The 21,069-nt window shown below is 46.7% G+C and overlaps 3 protein-coding genes and 1 non-coding gene across 9 annotated transcripts in view; 2 read left to right on the top strand and 2 right to left on the bottom strand.

Annotated features, from left to right (window-relative positions):
* The window catches only part of LOC131101418 (solute carrier family 45 member 4), a 29,057-nt gene extending 25,508 nt beyond the window's left edge, over window positions 1-3,549 (bottom strand). For 2 of the 3 annotated variants that reach the window (XM_058046535.1, XM_058046538.1), the window contains exons 1-2: window positions 3,400-3,464; window positions 2,304-2,404 (exon numbers count right to left, since the gene is read on the bottom strand). Coding sequence is in view for 1 of the 3 variants with exons in the window: in XM_058046540.1 (XP_057902523.1) it covers window positions 2,304-2,326 (23 nt within the window). In the remaining 2 variants the exon portion in view is untranslated. Of the gene's footprint in view, window positions 1-2,303; window positions 2,405-3,399 lie in introns of all 3 variants that reach the window. The other variant, XM_058046540.1, reaches the window with a different exon arrangement.
* Window positions 3,550-4,221: 672 nt separating this feature from the next.
* dennd3a (DENN/MADD domain containing 3a) lies at window positions 4,222-17,392 on the bottom strand. 3 transcript variants are annotated; one of them, XM_058046533.1, is made up of 30 exons: window positions 17,158-17,392; window positions 15,448-15,536; window positions 15,145-15,300; window positions 14,920-15,055; window positions 14,740-14,855; window positions 14,533-14,663; window positions 14,004-14,115; window positions 13,801-13,920; window positions 13,614-13,712; window positions 13,419-13,538; window positions 12,923-13,038; window positions 12,699-12,854; window positions 11,890-11,986; window positions 11,683-11,786; window positions 11,206-11,411; window positions 10,974-11,133; window positions 10,757-10,913; window positions 10,336-10,558; window positions 9,155-9,234; window positions 8,909-9,088; window positions 8,668-8,838; window positions 7,866-7,995; window positions 7,689-7,796; window positions 6,519-6,616; window positions 5,894-6,048; window positions 5,661-5,727; window positions 5,519-5,591; window positions 5,332-5,450; window positions 5,123-5,260; window positions 4,222-4,985 (listed from the first exon to the last, which is right to left on the bottom strand). In XM_058046533.1, the coding sequence occupies exons 2-30, from the start codon at window positions 15,526-15,528 to the stop codon at window positions 4,791-4,793; spliced, it is 3,804 nt and encodes a 1,267-aa protein (XP_057902516.1). In that variant the 5' UTR covers window positions 15,529-15,536; window positions 17,158-17,392; the 3' UTR covers window positions 4,222-4,790. The 3 variants fall into 3 exon arrangements, 2 of the variants coding, with proteins under 2 accessions (XP_057902516.1, XP_057902517.1); XR_009119198.1 differs by lacking the exons at window positions 4,222-4,985; window positions 5,123-5,260; window positions 5,332-5,450; window positions 6,519-6,616; XM_058046534.1 differs by lacking the exons at window positions 4,222-4,985; window positions 5,123-5,260; window positions 5,332-5,450; ... (2 more) ...; window positions 5,894-6,048; window positions 6,519-6,616 and adding an exon at window positions 6,670-7,559.
* Window positions 17,393-17,636: 244 nt separating this feature from the next.
* On the top strand, window positions 17,637-17,708 carry trnah-gug (transfer RNA histidin (anticodon GUG)). Its single transcript has one exon. It is a non-coding gene; the product is annotated as a tRNA-His (tRNA).
* Window positions 17,709-18,138: 430 nt separating this feature from the next.
* Window positions 18,139-21,069, top strand: part of LOC131101502 (focal adhesion kinase 1-like) — a 28,929-nt gene continuing 25,998 nt past the window's right edge. The window contains exon 1 of one of the 2 annotated variants that reach the window (XM_058046738.1): window positions 18,139-18,464. The gene's annotated coding sequence lies outside the window, so the exon portion shown is untranslated. The remainder of the gene's footprint in view (window positions 18,465-21,069) is intronic. The other variant, XM_058046737.1, reaches the window with a different exon arrangement.

The raw sequence follows: 21,069 nt of genomic DNA on the forward strand, positions 1-21,069 counted from the left end.
ACAGCAAGGTAGTCATCCATTGGTGACATCATCATAATGCTGATATTCCTATGCAGGATGCTGACGGCTAACTGTGGTGAAAAGCCGCTCTACTGGACACCTTAACTTACCACTGCATGCAGTCAGCCATGGCATGAGAGTGAAAAAAGGTCCTCCTCCCACCCCGTGTGGAAGTGGTAAATTTTTTGCTACTTAAGTTTGGAAGAAATGAATTCAAGGCCAACTGGTTAGCTTGCTATCTAGCGGCCATCTGGAGTCTCTGCAGCATAAGAGCTGCAGTGTGTTGTAAACAAAGAATAATAGGCGTGTAAAGGGGACCGTAGGCGTGTTATTTCACATCTACTGGGCAGCTCTAAGAATGTTAGAAACAAGTTTTGTATGCTCTAACTACCAAAATATTCACTTTTTTTTTTAAACAATGAATCCTCTTTATTTATTGCAGTCGGGTTTGGAACCATACTATATATTTTTATTTGATACCAATTTTCTGCTGACATTGAATTAACAACATTTATCTTGTGTTTATATACGTAATAAGATTTTTTCCAGCTAGTTGAAGTTGAATCAACAGCGCCTCTGCTGGTTGCAGCCCAGTATTGCACTCCATTTCGCCTTGAACCAAGTCATCAACTCCACACAACCGACCCAATTCTTATACGCATCCCCTCGTCGAGAAGCGTATGAAGCCAACACAATGGGCACAGTCGGATCTTTTAAGGATGCGATCAGTGTGGAAAGATGATTCAGTCGCTTCATCAAAAAACGGGACATTTTGACCGCAGAGGATCCCGCCATCGCAGAGCAAACAAGCACTTGAGATGGTTTGTGGCGTGGAGTGAACCCAAAGAGCAGTTCAAAGTGCACAAGTAAAAGCGTAAAAGCACAAAGCGGCCCATTGATGGCGAGCGTTGGCATTCGCCTCCGAGGCAAAAACACCCAAAAAACTCTTCAGCACAAAGTTCAAATACGCTCAAACCGACCGTGAAGGCGTTCAATCAGATGGTGGCTGGGAATGTAGCCTCGTTTGGACCAAAAATCCAAAACAAAACACTATCTCCACGATTACTTACACATTTGAAACCGGTTTGGATGACAACCACGTTGTGTTCTTGAGCCACATTTTATAAATAAAGATTTCTGGCTCTGGGCAAACAAGGTGACAACCGTTGGTGGGCTACAATGGAAAACACTCACACTGCACCGGGAGGATTTGGGTTGTCTCCGCGAGTCTTAGCGACCTCCGTCCACACAAGAAACCTGAACCGGTCGTGGCAAATCAAACTTGTCGGTAGGAGGACAAGAGCTAGGAAAGAGGATCCAGGATCAACACAGACCGGACTGGTCGCCGACCATCCCAACGCTGCACACAAAACACAGGCCACGCTTACGTTTGCATCTTCTTCAATCTGATGACCCGGAAATGTGTGTGTGTGTGTTGAGGAAAAGCAACAAGGGTCCTTAAACAGTACACAGACCGCCATCCAAATACATGCTTATTTTTCACAAAAACAACATTTTCCATACAAGCAAGATTCAAGGAACCCATTGCAAAAAAAACCAAAAATACTTTCTTCTCAAAGACACATGCCAGCTGCTGTCGTTGAGGACCTCCTGCAAAAACCATGAGTCAAAGATCCTCTATATGACAGGACTGCTCTGCTGCTTTGTTGAAATATCAAAACAAGACCACCACCATGCGATGACTGTCCCATACATTCAGTCCTTTTTGACTCGCTGGTTGCCACCCACATACAATGGATCCACGGCCTGCTTTTGGGTCCCGACCCACCAGTTGAGAAGCCATGCTCTCCACGACAGGAGCCCTGTGCTGCTTTCAAAGACATATTGGAAAAAGACCTTCGAAGGCATAGGAGAGGAAGCCCTGCTGGTCCAAGATCCTCTATAAGCTCTAAGTCGCGCAGGGCCGGCTTTGCATGGCCGCGGTGTGCTCATGTGACCATCCCGACACCACAGCTCCTGTCAGGATGCATCGCTGCGGTTGTCAGCATCCGTGTGCGTCTGTGTGCCGACTCAGCAGTCAGCAAATGTGTCATCAAGAGGAAGTCGACGGCAAAAGGAACAACACACGGAACCCGACCGAGAGGACCGCGTCCCAGAGCGGGCGTGGTGCCAATGCTATGAAACAGATTTGGAAAGCCTCATCGGCCACAAAGGGCCCTCCTTTCTTTTTACCAACAGAAACCTCACTTCGCAAAGCTAATTTGAAATATAATTAGCTATTTTGTGGTCTGCAAGCATGAACAACGTCTTCATGGTTTTCATCATAAAAAGCGCTCACTCACCAAAAAGGCTCTGAAAGCTTCATCAATGTTGCGAGACGTTTGGACCAGGCTGCTGTCCTGTACCTGCTCCACAACAGCGTTAGGACTCCAAGGAGGTCATCCTGCCAAGACAAAGCTTGTTATGCCAGATATTCCATATTCCATAGTCCAAGGTATAGTCCCAAAATGTAAAAAAAGCAGTTATTCTCCTATCCGGTGTGGAAGTGGTAATTTTGGCTTCTTTTTTCCCCACTCCTTGTTGACCTCCTTTCTTAGGTTTATAATAAATAAATTGCTAGCATGCTTTGTGGCCGCGTTCCTGCGTTGATCCTGTTGCCTAGGCATTAGCAATGTGGCGTGGATAACAGGAGTGGAAAGGTGACCATAGGGCTGTTGTTTCATGACTACGGGGCTCTAATAATGGTCATAAACTGTTTTTATTTACTACTTGCATAGCATCAAAATCTTTTGTTATTCACGTTTTACGCTCATGAGAAGCCCACATTTATGTAAATATGATTATATCGTACATGATAAATGAAAAATTGTCACATTTACCCTTAGATCCCAAAATGTTGCCAACAACTGATAACGACATTGGTTATTTGGGGATAAAAACCCGGAATAGTCCTTGTGGTGATGTGATGTCATGGTTCAACACAGGAAGCCAAGCAAACCTTAGTAAGCACCAAGGTGGTGGAGGGTTAAAAAACTTTGATCGTTCCTCTGATGAATCCATCAATAAACAAAAGAAACAATTCCAAGTCCCGTGGGGGAAATTAGGCTTATTGGCTAGCTAATCCGGGTTGCATTGGGGTGCATTGGGGGTGCAGCCTGCGGTGCAAACATAAATAGCCAAACAACACAGTACAGATAAAAATACCAACATAATGAAAAAGCTTGAGCCACTCCTCTATTTTTGTTTTTGTCATAGGCCTGCACAAACTAGTGGAAATAAGCCCGCCCCCCTCCCTCACTGCTTCTCTGCACCAGCAACCTGAGATGCTGCCCGAGTGCGCCGGTCGGAGGATCAACAGTGGCTACAAAACGCCATAACACCCCCGATCCCCCGGCTCCCTCGGTCGTCAAAGCTGCTACGGGTGGACACTGGGCTCACCTTGCCGGTCGGTTCGGTATCGTGGCCCGCTGGGCTGCTGGGACCGGAGGAGGGGACTGTCGCCGCTTACGTTGAGCAGCCGGGCCGCCGTGCCTGCAACTGAAGCCGAGCTGTTTAAATACGCCTTTAAAGTCCGCACTCGCTTCCGTTGACGTCATCGCTCGTTTGCATAAGAGGAGGGTCCTTGTGGTGAGGCTCACAAAACAAGCCAAGCAAGGGGGAGCCTTCAATTGGGAGTATATTCATTTGGAAATATATATATCGGTTTCCTGTTCTACGATTAACCCTGAAGACGTGGGTGTTCGAACTTTTTCCACCAAAATCATCTTTCGTCAGTGATTTGTAGGCAGAGATCACTCGGTCAAGGGATTTAATTTCCCATTTCGATTTTTTTCATTAAAACATTCTATATGCCATGAAGTTGTGTTAGCTAGGTTGGTAAAATTAGCATTTAAACAATATTTTAGAGCCTAATATGGCAACGCTACACACAGGACACCACAATTGTTCCGAACCAATAAAAGTCGATTCCAGACTGACCAGCAGATGGCGCCACTTCTCATTCAAAGTCTGCACAGTGAAGGGCTAACATAAGATGTTAGTCTGTATTTTTTTTCAAAGACACTTTCCAGGTGACTTGACTGAGAGGCGGGGTACACCCTGGACTGGTGGCCAGCCAATCACAGGCAAACAACCATTCCCACCCACATTCATACCTATGGACAATTTGGAGTGCTAATGTGGAGTTATGCAATTCATATGGCCACTTAGACACTCCAGCAGCGCCATCCTGTGGTAGAATGAATGCAACAGACAGAGAAGAATGTTTTAAGTAAGTATTTACTGTGCACATTGCCTTTACTGCTAAAAATCTCAACAGCCGTGTGCACTTTCAACAATAGTGTCATCCTGACGTAATAAAAAAAATGCAATGCCTGTGGATGTACAGTACACACATCAAATAGGTAGCGGCATAAAAATACGCATGAGACATCTTTAAAGTGATCTTTGTTGCAAAACATTCAGGCTTCCGGTGTCCTTGCCCATGCGTAAGTCGTGAATAGAACATTCTAGCAAAATGGAGGCGATGATCTGTGAAATATTGCAGTGCTGATTTGACAAGGTCACATGTTGAGTCACAGGTTCAAGTGGGATTTTCGATATCCGTACGCAGTATAACAATGTTTCATTAAATAATCTTCATTGAGGGTGGATAAATGATGTCATCCCAGCTTTTTTCCAGGTGAATTCAAAGCCTCCACATGTAAAGCATGCGTTTCTACTGACGCTGAGATACATCAGTTCCATCACTCCCATCAGTCTTCTCTTTTCATGCTACAAGTGAACACGCTGCAGATGTAAACAACAATGCACTGCTGCGTGTTACGCTCCTACTCCACCTTCCAGATAGCGACCTTCCCGTCGTGCTTGGCGGCACCGCTGAGCACGTAGCGGTCCTCCGCCGAGCACAGCGTGGTCACTTTGTCGGTGTGCCCGTGGAGCTCCTTCAACACCTGGCGGCGCTCCGCGTCTAGGACGTAGATCTTACCTTTGGTGGAGGCACGACCGACCGCGCCCACCCAAACCTAGAAAGAGGTGTGTATAGCAGAGGCCATATTCATCACGCATGTTACATAACAGGCAATAGCATACGTACAATATAAAAGAGACATGTAGTGGAATGTAAATGTAGTGTATAATGGCATGTGTATAAGTACAACACCTGTGTTTTCACTTTAATCATGCAGTGACAGCCGGTGCAGTCCTGTAGCGCCACACGGTGGTAGGGAGTGGATGTGTCCTTCATGTGCCAAATACAAACATCTCCGGAATCTACGCACACGCTCCACAGCTCCTCCCTCTGTCATACAACCAAAACTATCATCACACAGCTGCCGGTAGGTGTATAGAGTGTGCGTGTGCGTGCAGCACCTCAGGTAACAGCAGCACGGAGCTGAACGTTGCCGGGGAGCCTTTGTGTTGCTCGGGCAGGTTCAGACGATGTTTGAGAGAACCATTCCTCCACACCTCCATGATGCTGTCCCTGGAGCCTGGCGAGGAAGACAGATACGTGACAGGAAGTCTGATGGGGTATTTTCATGGTCCAAATGAGACCTACAGCACCACAGCGTCACGTTGCAGCTGTACACTGACTGCAGCCGGTCGCAAGACAGACGAAAGTTCTTCTTCACCTGAGAAATGACAATCCATAATAAAATCACTTCCTGTGCATGTTAGTAAAAAGGTGCTGTCATCCTAACCTGCAGTGTTGCCACGTCCCAAACCATGATGGTTCCCTCTGCGCTGCAGGAGTATGCCACCTTCTGGCTAAAATCATACATTACAAAAATTTAATATTTTAGCAGTTAAAATATAGAAAACCTGTTTATGACCTTCTAAATACTGTTACCATTAGAGCCCAGCAACCATGAAATAACACCCCTATAGTCTTCCTAAGGTGAGACGCATTCTTGCAGCCATCTTCTCTAGCTACCTGTACTTGTCGGTGTCAAGAGCGAGCCCGGTGACCTCCGACCTGTGCTCCGTCAGCTGCCTGTTGCAGACCATGGCCACCATGCTGATGATGTAGATGACGGAATCTTCTGAGCCCATCCACACTTGGTCTTTGTCCACTGCCAGCATGCAGTTCTGCACCAACAGAACGGTGGGTGTTGATATGAAGACAAACATATCTTATTTATGGCTTAGAATGAACAAAACGTGCCAGTGCGCACAAGCACTACCCAAGTATGTCCACTGGGTGGCACTATAGCAGCCTAAGAAGCTCCAAGCACCATTCAGCATTAGAGGAATCCCACAGAATGGGCATCAGCTGATTGTTAGTGTCAGGCAAATATTTACATGCCTGCGTGGGAAACCCACACAGAGCTAACATATGTCACGTGACCGAGACCTGCATGCTTGGGGGCAAAGGTCAGCAAGAAGAGCGGCGCAGAGTGGAATGAACACACAGGCAGTGGCCACTCCCCAAAAGGAACCTGAAGATAGCACACATTCTGTTTGAGTGGTTGAACGTGAGGATGCGTGTCCCATGTCGGTGGCATGCATGTGCTTGTGCACGTGTTCAGTCAGGTGGTTCTTATGCATGGTTGTTTTACCAGTCGTGCGTTGCCCACTTGGCAGGTGTGCGTCAGAGACCAGCTGGAGGCATCGAACACCATCACCTTGCCACCGCTTACAGACACCCACAACCGACCTGAAACACATTTCAGTGTGAATAAACACTCGGCTAGGACCAACGCTCGCTTCAAAGTCAGCCGCTTAGCCCGACCCCACCCGCCGCCAGCCAACGTGCATATTTCCTGCAACCTTTATGAAACACAAACAAGTGACAAGCCAGGGGTGGGGGCGCATGAGCAACATGGAGGGAATGAAAAGGCGGTTGACAGCCGGTGTGGGAGCGAACTGGACGAGCGCCAGGAATCCGTCTGAATGACCTACATTCAACAGGGCCGGCACAGGAGGCGAGGAGAGAGGAGAGGCCGGCAGCCAGTGTCTGAATGGACGGATTTGTTCTTCTCACCCACAGAAATACAAAATGTTAGCGGGTCGGCCCTGCTACCAGCCGGCCGACTTGAGTGGCACCAGATGTCCACGGGAGAACATCCTCCAGTCAAGCATTGCTGCGGTCGTGTCATGGTGCATGAGTGCTGGGGGGAGCTGTGGTTCATTGTGGAAAAACATGAATTTCAACACGTGCTGTGACGTGCCGAAGCAGAACTCTTGTTTTCCAAGGTGAATTAGGGCCCAAACAGACCGCCAAGATGGTCAAGAGCCTTGCCGGGGAAGCTGAAGGTGAAAGGAAGGACCGTGGAGGACCTCCACCAGCTCCACCAATGATGTGGAGAAGTGGAACCCGTGCAGTTCTGGTGAAAGCCATGCCCAAGAGGATCAAGGCGGTGCTAGACAACACACTAACTATTCACAGGCAGGACATGCCCACTGTGAGGTGGACACACGTCATAGGCAGGAATGGTGCAGGAACGCATGAATGGATCCTGAAACGTTTGACCAGCTGATGAAAAGCCTGTTTCCCTTGAATGTTTGTTTGTGTGAAATTGCTGACTCAATGCATGTTTTAGTCTCACTCCCATTTCTTCTTTTTGCAGCTCTACTTAGAACCTCCTTGAGATCCGACACTGCAAGAACAAAAGCGGAAGTGCTGATGGGAATCTTTGGTCACAATGACACTCAGTGGGGGTTGGGAGGGCCGATGTGTCATGTGATGACAAAGGGTGGAACTCTTCTCAGGAGTTGAATTGCTATACCTGGCGTGTAGAGCAGAACGTCCACGGCTCGGGGCGTGGCCAGCTCCAGGGAAGGGTTGATTTTGTGCTTGAGCGTCTCGGCGGTGGTTCTGGGAACCATCATGGGTACTGAAGACGCACAGACCAGCCCATTAAGAACACCAGCTGCAATACGTTTGTTATTTGCCATTTGTTTACCTTCCATCTTGATGCGGTCAAAGTGAGCCAGTTTGGAGGCAGCGTAAGTGGCCTTGCTGCTCTGAAGGCTGCCCACCACGGCGTCCATCAACAAGGCGTTGGTGAGGGCTTGTTGCATGTACTGGGGGTCCTGGATGCAAACAGCCAGTCAAGGCTTTTGTCCCGAAAGCTCACGTGGGAGTATTTCAGGTATTTACTGCTGCACTGCATCACAACCACCCAGCTTTCCAGGGGTGCACCCCTGGAAAGCTGGGTGGTTGTGATGCAGTGCAGCAGTAAATACCTGAAATATCTGAAAGATCTGGATAAAAATGCTGCTTTATGGATTTTTAAGTTGATTTATTTATCTTTTACTGAAGACCAATCCTACGCAAGAAAATTGCATAAAAAACAATGCGGCTGAGACACTTTGTCATGACACTAAATAAGAAAGTGTCTAACGGACTGGTGCTGTGTACTATAAGCATGGGCGCCACAATAAAAGAAAAGCAGTATGCCTGTATATCAACTGCTTCACAGCGGAAGCAGACAGGAAGCCAGGTCCAGCAAACAGGAAAGAGTGTGTGATTATGATGTGTGGCAAGGCTTTGCACTGAGCTCGCTACTGCGAACAGTGGAGAGCAGCAGAACCCACCAGGTTCCACCTACACCCAAAACAGTGGAGGATCCTCCACGCCCCTCAGCGGTGGGGACCATGCGGACAGAGCCCACTGTGAATGTGGAGACCCCCTCCAGACTTTTGACCACGGCTTGCTGCAACAGAGGTGAAAATCTGAAGACATCCTCTAGAGAGAGAGCTTACCTTGTGCTGGTCGGCCATGTCGCGTCCTGCCCACATCTCCTTGACCATCAGGTGCCACAGTTCGGTCTCTGTCTTCAAATTTGCCTCAAAGGCCTCTCTCCTGCCCCGGACGCGCAGCTTCAAGCTGGGGATTCGCAGGAGCAGGAAAGGAGCCGAGGAGACTTTCACCTCCTTCAGGCAAAGTCAAGACTGTCATGGCGTCCTTTGAATACATCATCTGGTCATTCACCGACCGGTCTACCTCCAAGTCTCTGTACTGAGCCACCTCCACGTATCCCGGCCGCCCCTCGGTCAGCAGGAAAAGGCGCCGCTGGGTCATGGCGATCTTCCCCACGCCACGGCTGGTCTTGACCGAGGAGGACAGCTTGAAGACGCATTCACTGGCTTCGATGTGCTCCAGCACAGACGCGGGTAAACACACCTAGAAACAAAACACTCTAGCTACCTGCACAATCGCTACTTCACTTTAGCTAACATTGATACACACCTCCTGTGCTTCCGCCTCTGTCTCCTTCCAGATGGTGTAGAAAACCCGAAACAAATCTGGTCCAACTTGCTTCTGATGGCCTGAAAGAAAGACCTTTTTATATCTCAGTCAGTCGGTCAATTACAGTCCTCTAAAACAGGCCACCAACAACTGTGTCCAAATAAAACCTCCGGTTCTAATTAGTGCCAGGTCAAAAAGCAGTTTTAAGATGGAAGTATCATGAATGATCAGCATCCTGCAGCTTTTAACGACCTGTTCATGTTCCTCATCTGGAGTCACAACATTGGTTCTATCCAATAAACAATAAAACATAAAAGATACACTTTTCCTTTTTTTTCTCATGCACTCCAGATCCTCCTCGGCATATGATGATCAATGCAGCCCGTAGCAAGCCCTGCGTGCAGAGGCGTGCCCTAGCCTCTTGGGTCGTGTCCTCGGAGGCTGACGGCGTGATCGTCAGTCAAATGGCAGCTAATGCAGCCAAAACGCTGGACAACGTTGGCCCGTATGTGCCTGGCAGTCTGGATGCCACTGGACAATTAGACCAATCAGATGAGCAGCCTTCGTCAGCAGGGGGAGATACCGGGTTGGCCGACACTCCCCCACTTGGAATTAACCTACGTGCTACCAGGAAGTCCTGCTGGAGCTCTTTTAATTAGTAATGACCTCTTATTTAGGCCCATGTCAGTCGGGGCACCTCGACATGACGTTGCCCCAGGCCAATAGCAGCCGTCAATGAATGGATGAATTTAAAAAGAATCCATGTTATCGCTATCGGTTGATTTCGCTCATGGATGGTCGGTATTGGAATCAGCAGCAGAACACCCTAATGGGAGTATCCCTCGTTAAGAGATTTTTGACACATTTTGGAAATAACAGCTTGGCACTAGAGAAATATTAACACTCCAGCTCTTTCTGCGCTTATCTGGTATTCTTGGCTCCTTGCTAATCAGTCACAGGAATGCCGTCAGGTCACAGCAGCACCAGGAGCTACTGGGCTTCAAACCATTCCCTGGATGACAATTTGGCATCCACAGGACCTGCATGGAGATGATTTGTCTTCAAGAATGTGGGTAAATAATTCACCTGAGGTCGATGTTTGCTAAGACGAGTGTGCACTGAGGCTGAAAAAGGCCTTGGAATCTGTTGAAAAGCATCCACAAGATACCGACCACACTTACCAACAGTGAGTGCATCAAAAAGCCTTTGAATGGTCCCTTGGTCTTTCACCATCCCCGACTCCTGCACGCATTTCACAAACTCATCCAGCTGCATATACTTTTTCGGCAGCTGGAAGCGCTTTATGGCGCCTTCCTCGTGCCCGCTGCCACGGCGCTCCAGCTCCCGCTCTTGGTCCCGCTTCAGACGGCTGATGAGGCGCTTGAGTTCTGGCCGTCTGTCCGCCTGAGATGAGCAATGATCACATGACTACCCCTTCTGGAGCAACAACACTACAAGGGATAGTCTTTGCAGCCGTATAGATCTACTAACCATGAAAAAACCTCAACACATGGAAATAGGCAAGAAAGTACAGTGAACATGTTATATATATTGATATGCAAGCTGTACATTGACTACTCTAAAGCATCCATGCACACTGACCTGCAAACGTTCAGCTTCTGGAAGGGAGTCCACCAGAGACTTAACCATTCGCAAAGGAAAGATGTCCGAGTCTGTCTTATAAAGACTCTGGAAGTCCTCCAGAGCATCCAGGCGTCTGTTTGACACCGTGTTGACCAAACCACGCAGGTAGTGGTACCTGGACAGAGAGCATGTGTCAGTCGGCCGTTGGTCTCCGTCGCTCATTTTATTTCAGCACCTGGCCAGCAGAGCGGCTTCATCAGGAAGTGTGGCGTTGATGGCCCGGCCGAGGCGCGCCACCATTTCCGAATAGTAGTTCTGGACGTAATGATATGCCAAAGGAGGGGGGAACTCTGGGAGGTGGAAAACCTTCACTGCTTTCTGAGGGAACTTCAGCCCTAAAATGGAGGGGGATAAGGAACGTTGAAAAACAAGTAACAGTGACCATCAAGCCCTTGCAGTCCACCCACCGATGTCAGGGGTCATCTTCCTGAGCGAGGCCGGCCTGACAGGGCTGATAGCAGCCAGGGTTTCGTGGACGGACTGGTCCAGGTTGGGCATGCTGGCTCCCAGGCGCCTGCTCAGCCGGTGGTCTGGGCTGGCGTAGCTGCTGTAACCGTTCCTGGCCAGCTCAGACATGGGGGGACGCCGAGGCGAATCCGTCACCGCTCGGTTCCTGCAGGAACAGGACATTTTTGGCTCTTATTAACGTCACGCTCCAGCATTTTTGTTGAATAGGCGCTGCCTTTGACATGTCATATTGCTACGCTTGTCCATAATCTGGATTTCCCATAGCATAAAGAGAGGAAGTGGGCTGACTCCTGCTCAAAAGGGACCATTAAAACACAAAGGTCCTGCTTCAAGTGGCCCTCCTCATACATCCAAACAGCGTGTTGACTTGCACCTGTTCACTTGTTTGTCACACGCTGATGACATCACAGCATCACCTGTGCGTGAGGTTCCGTGTGCTCTGCTCCATGCGACTGAAGCCGTCCTGTTTCCTGTTCAGCCTGTCTCGCAGGAATGAGTGGAAGATGTGAGTTTCTAAAACCTGGAGGGCAGAAAAAGCCCAAAAAGATGGGACAGATGAGGAGGAGGGGGGCCAGCGTGCTTGCTAGGCATAGACAATATATCTTTGTGTTTTATTAGGTCACCTTCTTGTAGAAGAGCTGGTCTGAAGGCTCCCTGCTTCTTAGAAACTCCTCGCTGTTAAAAACTCTGTGCTCGTGGTTTAGAAAGTCCTGGACACCCCTGAGAGAAGACATTTTATTATCTGTTATTACATAGCTCTTTTCTTTGACTTGTACCAAAACTGTTCTTGCACGTTGGGCAAAAATCCCACAGCCCCCAAATTTGACACATGTACGCATCCCAACATGTTGGGATTACTTTTATCGTGACTATTGTAAATTCCAGATCAATGCGAATCAAATCTGGATTTGATGTTGATGCTACTTTTGGATGTCTGACCATGCGTACACACACATTGAACACAATTTGGGGAAAAAATTGGGGCGATATCCAAAGGATAGATCTTTTTTTTTTTTACTTTGTCTTATTATTCTTATACTGCCTTGATTTAGATATTTTTCATATTTTTATACACAGCATATAAAAAGAAAATGTCAATACATATAAATATAAATAAAAAAACAAATATTACATTAAAATGTGTAAAAAAAAATACTAATTATACAACTTATTATACAAAAATGATTAAAATTTGATTTAAAAACATATAAATAATATCATTTGAATTGAAAGAAATTCCACTTTTAATGACATCAGTAATAAAAATGTAAAGCTATGACACAAGTAAATGAAAAATTACAATATGTATATATAAAATACATAATAAACAAAATTATTGAAATGTAAATGTACATTCATCAATGTGGAGCCAAAGAAAAGCCACCTTTCCCTTCCGAAGGCATCTCGGTGGCGGTAAAAAGAATGAACATGCCTGAAGATGTTGACCACCAGCTCCAGGCAGATGTTTTGGATCTGCTTGTTGAGCCTTCGCTGCCAGTCTCGCCGCTGGCACCGCAGGATGTTGGCGTCGGTGGCAGATCCCAGGTGGCACAACTCCAAGTCGTAGTGGAGCTGCAGCGACTCGGCTCTGACAAAACAACAAACACGCAATTTCCAATCAGGCTGTAGCGGGACAACGGACGAACGCTGCGTTACCTGGAAATAAAAGACTCAGCCGCCGTCAGCGGAATGGCGGGTAGGTCGATGACTTCGGCCCAAGACGACTGAATGAGGCCCTCATCAATATTGACCAGGATGAGATCCTCCGTCTCCTAGATTGAAAGAGTTTGACACAACATGTCAGGCTGGACGTCTCCGCTCCAAAACAGGAGGGACGTGCTGTTTTTAGAAACCTCTATGGAAAAAAAAGATCTTTATCAGTGCATCTACTCCAAAATCCACTCCTCCAAGGAAGGACTGCTTTGCTGTTTTCAGGAATCAACTGCAAAGATCTCCTTCATGAAGGAGCACTGCTGTTTTTAAGGATCGACAACAAAAATATGGCAGGAGTGTTGTGTTGTTGTTTGGAATCTATGCAACAACACTCATAAAAGATCCTCTTTAAAGGTACCGGACACCACTGTTTTTAAGGATCTATTTCTAAAACGCTAGTCAGAGGTCCTGTATTGCGACAGGAAATGTATGTACTCACTGCAGCCACCTCCTCAAAATGACTAATGTGGCAGCCCATCAGGAAGGCTGTGGGCGCCATCAGGAAGTCCAGCATTCCACTAGCCAGCACGGGAACGTAGGGCTGCTGCCAAGAGAGAGGCTGCAGAGGACAGGGAAAGACGGTGGACACAGAGATAGCAGAGAGGTGCATGCAGGGCTGCGAGCAGACACCCACCTGCAGATAGAGCAGGAGACACTCCGCCACCAGAGTGAGTCTGGCCCAGTCACACGAGAAGAGGACCAATCGCTGTTCTTGGAGGAGGCAGGACAAGATCTAAAAGAATGGCACAACATCATAAGTCCTACACAAACAGCGGACACGTTTGTGGGCGTCCGGGAGGGCAAAGCCAGCTTGGCGTTACCTGCAGGAGTGTTGCATGGGAGAAAGACAGGAAAGGCAGGTGCAAGTTGATGTCAATAATGGGGCCGTCCTGGTCCTCCCGGGATGGAAGGACCACCTGCAGGGGACGCAGGCTGAAAGACTGGACACACACACACACACACACAATTTGGTTTGACTGAGAAGATTCTGACAAAAGCATGATATCGTTCCAAGCGTCCTGACCACGTGGAGCTGTCCAGAAGGAGGTATTGGGACCAGGGACAACTTGGCAGAAAACTCCTTCATTGACTCCTCAAAGTCAGCGTGTCTGGCGGGCCGCAACTGGACCAGCAGGCTAAAAAAACAAGATGTAAAAAAAAAAAGACACAAACAAGCATGTCAAAAGCCGTCATTTAGCAGTAGCAGAGCTGTTCAACTGGCGGCCTGGTGACCAAGTATGGTCCATAGATGATACCAGACCGGTACACGGTTCACTTCAAACCAACATTTGTGCAACAGATTCCTAAAACATCTGATATAAAGGATCCTATTTTTGTAGCAAAGTAGTCCTGTAATGACTACCATCTCAGCTGTAGAGCATTAACAACAGTAGCATCTGGTCATAAAAGCAAAAAAAGAGCAAAAAAAAAAGAGCAAAATAATCCCGCCATACGGAAGGTATTACACTCCTGTTCTATGTGGGATCTTTAGCTAGTGCTTCTGTAGTCAGCCCATACAACATACAGTATAGCCAGTATTTTGTCAGTATTACCAGGACAAGCAGTCCCTCAAGGCGTTGTAGTAAGGGAACTTGGAGATGACACACACCGCGAAGGGCGTAAAAAGACGGGACTTTGATGAATTCCACCGATGTCCGTTCTGGCTGGCGCCATCCTGGCAGGACTGAGACCACGTTGCATGTAAACATGTAACATGTAAAAAGCACCCACACCCCTGTTTGGGAATATCCATGATCTACCTGTACAGATCTGTGGTACTGCGCTACCACACCGTGAGTGCGGTTTCCAAAGAGGTCAGTAAAAACCAGGAAATGATAAGCATCTTCTCTCTGCTCACTGGCCAACTGGAGGCCACCTGCTCAAGAAATCCACCATGACATGACTTGCTGCCAAGTGTAGCCGCATAAAAGTCAGATTACCAGGAAAGCAGAGCTGCGGCAAAGCGATGAGGTCCAGATCCTTCGGGACGCTGATGTCCTCTGTTGTCGAGGACCCCTCTGAATGATTGGCGGCTTCCCCGTTATGTACAGGGTCAGGCACGCGATCTCGCCTTTTCTACAAGACCCAAACAAGCTTTCAAAATGTACAAAAAAATATCTTAATGATGATGATGATGATGATATGGACACAATACCTCAACATACCTTCTTGATGAAGCTCCTCCTCCTCTGCACACGGCTAAATGCCGGACCGATAGCCTGACTGGAGCTGGTCTCCTTGGAGACAAAAGGCGGGATGTGCACCTGCAGCACCTCCGCGTCCAGCAGTCGTGCTTCCACTGATTTCTTTTGCTGATGTAGCTGGTCACAAGGTTGGGTTGAGACAGAGACTCACTTCATCAACAAATCACATTTTCAAAATATCTTTGAAAAAATGGATACGGGTGACTGGAAGCACGTCATGTTCCAACTGAAAGACCAACCACAGCAATGTGGAGCCATGAGTACCTGGTATACGTCTCGGAGCTTATCACCAGAGGCCCCGACCACCACACATGCCTCCAACAGTCCAGACGGTAGTTCTGCCATGGCGCAATCTGGAAACAACACAATGTGTGGTGAGACATTCACCGCATCCCAACGTCATGACAAACCTTGACTCCCTCCTAAACTTTCCACAATTGTGTGGATGGGGATGGTGGCTGTGGTGTGGAGGGGTGGGCGGTGAGTATGCAGCAGCAAACCAATTAAAAGCCAGTATAGTCACCACGTGAGGGTAACACACAAGCTTGCATATCTGCCTTTGTGAAACTTCCTGCTCATGAACTGCAAGACAGGCCTTCCTGTCATATAGAGGACCTCGTCTTTGACTTGTTGGACTTTATGCAACACTTGCTTCAAAAAGATGACTGGCCATTAATGACATCATGTGAAATGTCGGCGAACCTCACAGGATCTCAGATCAGCCAGCTCTCGCAGGAGTGCTTTGCATTTTCTTTGGCTTTTTGTTTGGCTTGCAAAAAGACAATCGAGCGGGAGAGTGTTTGTTGTTTTCACAGTGGTCAAACCCCCCATTATATTTTGTGATGGAACTTATGGCTTAGTCTTCTTGTCTTTGCTATGGTGGTTAACTTCTTTTTACACTTGTATAACAGTTAAGCGTGCACAAATCCTACCTTAAAGGCAGCCAGTACAGTCGATATGGTTTTAATGGCCAGCGCCGGACACTGGAATTTGTATTCCCATCTATCCCAAGAGGTAGAGTCTTCACTGTATCATACAGTAGACTGCACCACTGCTCTGCACTGAGGACAGCAAGGCGGGTCCATTCCAGCCCGACATCTGACTTCAATTAGTTGCAGGCACCAGCAAAAGACATTTTTGTTCATACAAGAGTCATTCTTTGCTGCTTTCATGTTTTCTCCTGTCATTTTTCTCAACTCAAAGCCTCTATTTTGTCATTTTCCATTCAACTTCCTCCCCTCTTGCCATGTCTATCTCCTGTGTTCTGCTTTATCTGACGCCTCACCTTCAAATAGGCCTTCTCTTCAGGCCATTCCGGCCTCCGACCGACTGTGTCATGGAAACACACACTTAAATCACAGGTTTCCCCTTAACCCCCACCCCCACCCCCCACACACACCCTCCCCGTTTGTAAAACTAACAAGATCCAAACACACACTTAACAACATGCAGATGTGACACTGAAAGAAAGAGCAATGGAGAGCTTATGTGGGATTCTATTTCATGAATGCACACATTTGATGCCACCCCCTCCAAGGAAAAGGACAATAACTGCAGGATACCTTTAAACATCAGTCAAGCCAATAACAAACGCTTATTGGGCTTTAGCAAACGAGTTTGGCTTCATATCTTTCAGTGGAGCAGTCAGTGTTTTATAGCAGTGAGATAAGACAGGCTGGAGGGAGAACCTCATGGTTACTCAAGGAGCAAGGCATGTTTATTATTCTATCATAAACATTACATCCAAGTAACCAGCAGGTACCTTGAAAGTTCACGTTTGCAAAATAAGCCGTTTTCTTAGTTTGATTCATTAATTCATTCAGTGAAAACATGTTTCGCCCTAACTTTAGTGAGGTTTGGACTGAAAGTGTATGATTTACAGAGTTCCTCTTTGTTTTCATGCACATACATTGATAAATCAATGATCCTGGCCGACTGGCGTTATTTTGCTGTCTGACAGTCAATGAAACTTACCTGAAATTAATCAAACATCTCCGCTGATTGCTGCTATTTCCACTCACGACGTCGAGTGAGCAGGCCCTGCGGCCATTCAGGAGTTCACACGGCGTGGACGACAAAAAAAGTGCGACGCAAAGCTGTCAACAAAAGTTAGGTTACAGGTTTGCCCGCTCAAATGTCAAACTAATTGCTGTTATCGGATTAGCAGCTACTTTTCCGGTTACACTTTCAACATAAGAGAGACTCCGAGGCCACGTTCCCGGAAGTGGAGAAAATATCGCAATGGCGCTACCTGCTGTACATTCGCTGCCTTACACCGGGGGAAATGCTCTAAATTAGAATAAACTGTGAATTTGCACACTATAGCCTTTGGTTTGTCTATTTAGCTACCATTACCATACATATATTTATATATAAACTGTATTCCTACACATATGATTATCTTGCAGGCAAACACCCTATCAGAAGGATTGCGGTGGCCATTGCTGTTGTCTGCCGTGATCGTATAGTGGTTAGTACTCTGCGTTGTGGCCGCAGCAACCCCGGTTCGAATCCGGGTCACGGCATGTGTACGATCTGTTTGGAAAATTGTATTATTGTATATTTGCCAAATGTAACGATTTAAATTGAAAGTATAGTCTAAACGTAATGCTGCCCAATCTCACACGACATGCCCATGTGTTGCTGAGTACCACTAGATGGAGCCCGCTAGACGGAGATAGACCTTGGCCTGGCTCGTCATCGCCATAGGTGTCACTTTTAAAACTTGCATGCAATGTCACTAAAGTTATATCACAAAAAAGTTTACATTTACAAGGCTGAACTCACTTAACTTCTACAAGCGGGTTCTTCGTTGATTCATTGATTAAAAACAGTAAAAAGTTTAGTTAGTATTTTCGACAAACGGCAGTCGAAGTTGAAGCCGTACTGGCTGAGTAAATTAATCGGAGATCCCAGAGGTATCCTTTTCATTCTCCCATTCATTCATAAAGTGGGCGTGTCTTGTTGAACCCGAGGCAAGGATTCAGACGCGTGCCAGCGCCTTGTTTGTGCACGCGCCCAGGAGTGCGTTCGTGTGTGCGTGTGTCTCCCAGCGGCGGCCATGTTGGAATGTTGGATGTGGACGAGGCGAAGAGGGGAAGCAGGAACAGGCGACTCCGGAGCGAACGAAAGGGGGGAGAAGACTGAGGAGGCGAGATTGGAGCGATAATACACCGCCAGCAGCTATCATTCTTCCGGGATAGCGGATCTTCCAGCAAGTTCTTTCAGTTTGAAAGCCGACTGAAGGCTGAACGTAGGACGTCCACAGGAACCAGTCAGCGGTAAGTTTACTTTTTAAGAGGTGGGATTACTTCAGGAGCTAAAAGGAAATGATGCGTTCATTGCTTTGGGGATATCAGCCCATTAGCAGTATTTGTCGTTACTTTTTCCACTGTCATTCGCCGTTAAACATGAGTTGAATTAGCTTCTAATAGCGACTAAGCCAGGGGGGTGTAAAATAAAGTAAGTCACATGGAGTAACGTTACCTCCACGGAGGACGACTGGAGTGGATTAACCCACTTTTCTCTCCTAAATCTCCCTCCCAGGTGGTTATTTGAGCCACTGGGCACTGTTTTTTGTTTTTTTTTTTAAAGTGAAGCGGTTTTGAAGTATTTTTCACCTGACAGAAAGACCCGTGTCTTTATGTGGTCCAGTTATAAATCCTCACCTGAGGCTTTTTAAGGCAGCCATATTCAACTTGCGGCCCATGGACCAGTTCTGGCCCGCAAATGACATTAGGCAGAGCACAGCAGAACACTCACTCTGTCTATATATATATATATATATTTTTTTTTTGTCGAAGGTCATTAAACAACAGGGCAATTATGATCTGCTGTATGGAGGATCTTTGACATACTTTTTTTGAAGATGGCAGGGCACTCCAATCGAATAGGATGTCTTTGACCTGCTTTCTTGCACTGGTTAAGCTAGTCCTTTAATATGGAGGATTGCTGAGTAATTTTTGTAATCGGTCCCCTCACATACAGTATAGTGATGTGGTCCTTTTAAAAAGAGCAGAGCGCTCCTGTCATGTGAAGGATGTGTAAAGTACTTCTATTTCCCTTAAAGGTGTGTTGATACTGCACTATCTGTACCTTTTATTATATTATTTAAATAGCCCCTAGTGAAAAGAACAACGCTATAGAGGTGAGAATGAGCCGCGTTATGGATTGTGTCGATGTAAATTGACCATCAGTGTTGTGTGGTAGTGCTGCGGTTCGCTGCATGTATGATTTGCTTCTACTTCACATTCCAGATGCAAGAAAATGCTAATGAACTGCAGCATCCACTAGTGAGTCCCTCTGTGCACTAATAAGAGCACAGGACTTCTTGTGCAGTCCTCATGTTTGCATCATTTCCTCCACTGGTGCTAGTGAACAAGGGCAGTGGCATTGGAAATGATTGGATGTGGTCCTTAGGTCAGGCGTGCTGGTGAATCTTAAACAGTGTAGTCCGATGTGGACCACTCAGGTGATGCGCACGTGTTTCCTCATGTCAGCGGATTTGTAACACTCCCTTGTTATGCGTTGTGTCCGTACGACCCTGCTTGTGGGTGTCACAGGACCAGCTTGAATGCAGGCTGCGCAAGGACACAATCCACTTCATTATGATGTAGTCATGCAAGTGTAAAAATAAGTGAACCCCAGTCGATGGTAACACGTACGTGCCTGGAATGAGAAATCACTCTCTTGGAAACTTTCAAGTGTAAAAAGAAGCTAATCGCTGTTGAGATGGTGTGCCACGGCCGGCTGGCTTTGCCTCTTTTCATGTGCTTGGTTACAGCAGGCTAATACAGGCGTGGCAATGGTGTGTGTGTAAATTGCAGAGCAGCGCTTGTATTTATAGAAACACTTGACGGCTCTCAGAGATCTTACAGAGGCAGTCACTCCTGCAGAAAACAGTCTCAGCTTCAGTTCCTCCCATTTTAGTGTTATTTTTGTCAAACCAGTGAAGCGACTTCCTGCCTCTGTTGGTCATGGAAAGCGAGTAAGCGGGAGAAAGGGTGACAAAGGCAGCAGTCTAGTGCCAGCCGGCTGCTGCATGACTCTGCTATGATAGCAATCAGTGTGTCAGGAGGAATGTCCAGCTTCCCAATAAGTGCTGGGATTCTAGCCAGGGAGTTTATTTATTTAAACCACAACAAGGACAGGGCGTTAATTGGGAGCCGGCGATCAAGTTCATTTTGTATCACTTTAGAATTGATTTGAAGCTCATGAGAAAGTGGAAAAGAAAAAAACATTGCTTTCCTTGACCACACGGTTATTTATGAACCAGCTATGTATGCATCTCATCTCAGCATTGTGAGATAGCTGAAAAAGTCCATTATTGTGTGTTTCAGTGTTTCCTCTTTTTTAAAATTTTTGCTCATTTAAAAAAAAATTCCAAAAATTTCCTAAACATTTCAGCTTTCTTCTACAATAACCTTCATAAATCTTCTTTTTGTAATATTGTGACTTTATTCCCTTAATACTTTGACTTTATTCCTATCATATAACCTTTCCCCCTGCCTTATTTCTCCAAAATGACAACGTCATTTAGTTTTGATAACATATTTCAAGAGGAACATACTGTATATTTCACTTCTATTCCACAAAAATGACTTTTTGCTCATATTATTTTCATCAATTTGAGACTTTTTTCTCTTAATATTTAAACAAAATCTTGATAAATTATAACTGCAAATGTGCAGGGGGGCAATAAAAAATAGCCTTGGCAAATGGCCCCCAGGCTGCACTTTGGACACCCCTTTTAAAACGTGCATGCAGAGGTAGACCAAGCTGCTACTTGAAATACGGCTACTGCCATATTGTGGAGGCTGCCTACAGCCACAGCTGTGCTTGTTTTTTGATCCAAAAATTCAATTCATTTTAGTGTCCAGTGGGGCA

The sequence above is a fragment of the Doryrhamphus excisus genome, chromosome 14 (genome assembly GCF_030265055.1).
Source record: "Doryrhamphus excisus isolate RoL2022-K1 chromosome 14, RoL_Dexc_1.0, whole genome shotgun sequence".
Taxonomy (NCBI): domain Eukaryota; kingdom Metazoa; phylum Chordata; class Actinopteri; order Syngnathiformes; family Syngnathidae; genus Doryrhamphus; species Doryrhamphus excisus.

What these genes read in the sequence shown, in the direction of transcription:
- dennd3a (XM_058046533.1), bottom strand. Translation starts at nt 15,528, where the DNA reads ATGGCAGAACTACCGTCTGGACTGTTGGAGGCATGTGTGGTGGTCGGG. An exon ending in GAAGCCGCTCTGCTGGCCAG is followed by an intron (nt 10,914 to 10,973) that starts GTGCTGAAATAA and finishes CTCTCTGTCCAG; the next exon opens with GTACCACTACCTGCGTGGTT. An exon ending in CCGTGCTGCTGTTACCTGAG is followed by an intron (nt 5,261 to 5,331) that starts GTGCTGCACGCA and finishes GTTGTATGACAG; the next exon opens with AGGGAGGAGCTGTGGAGCGT.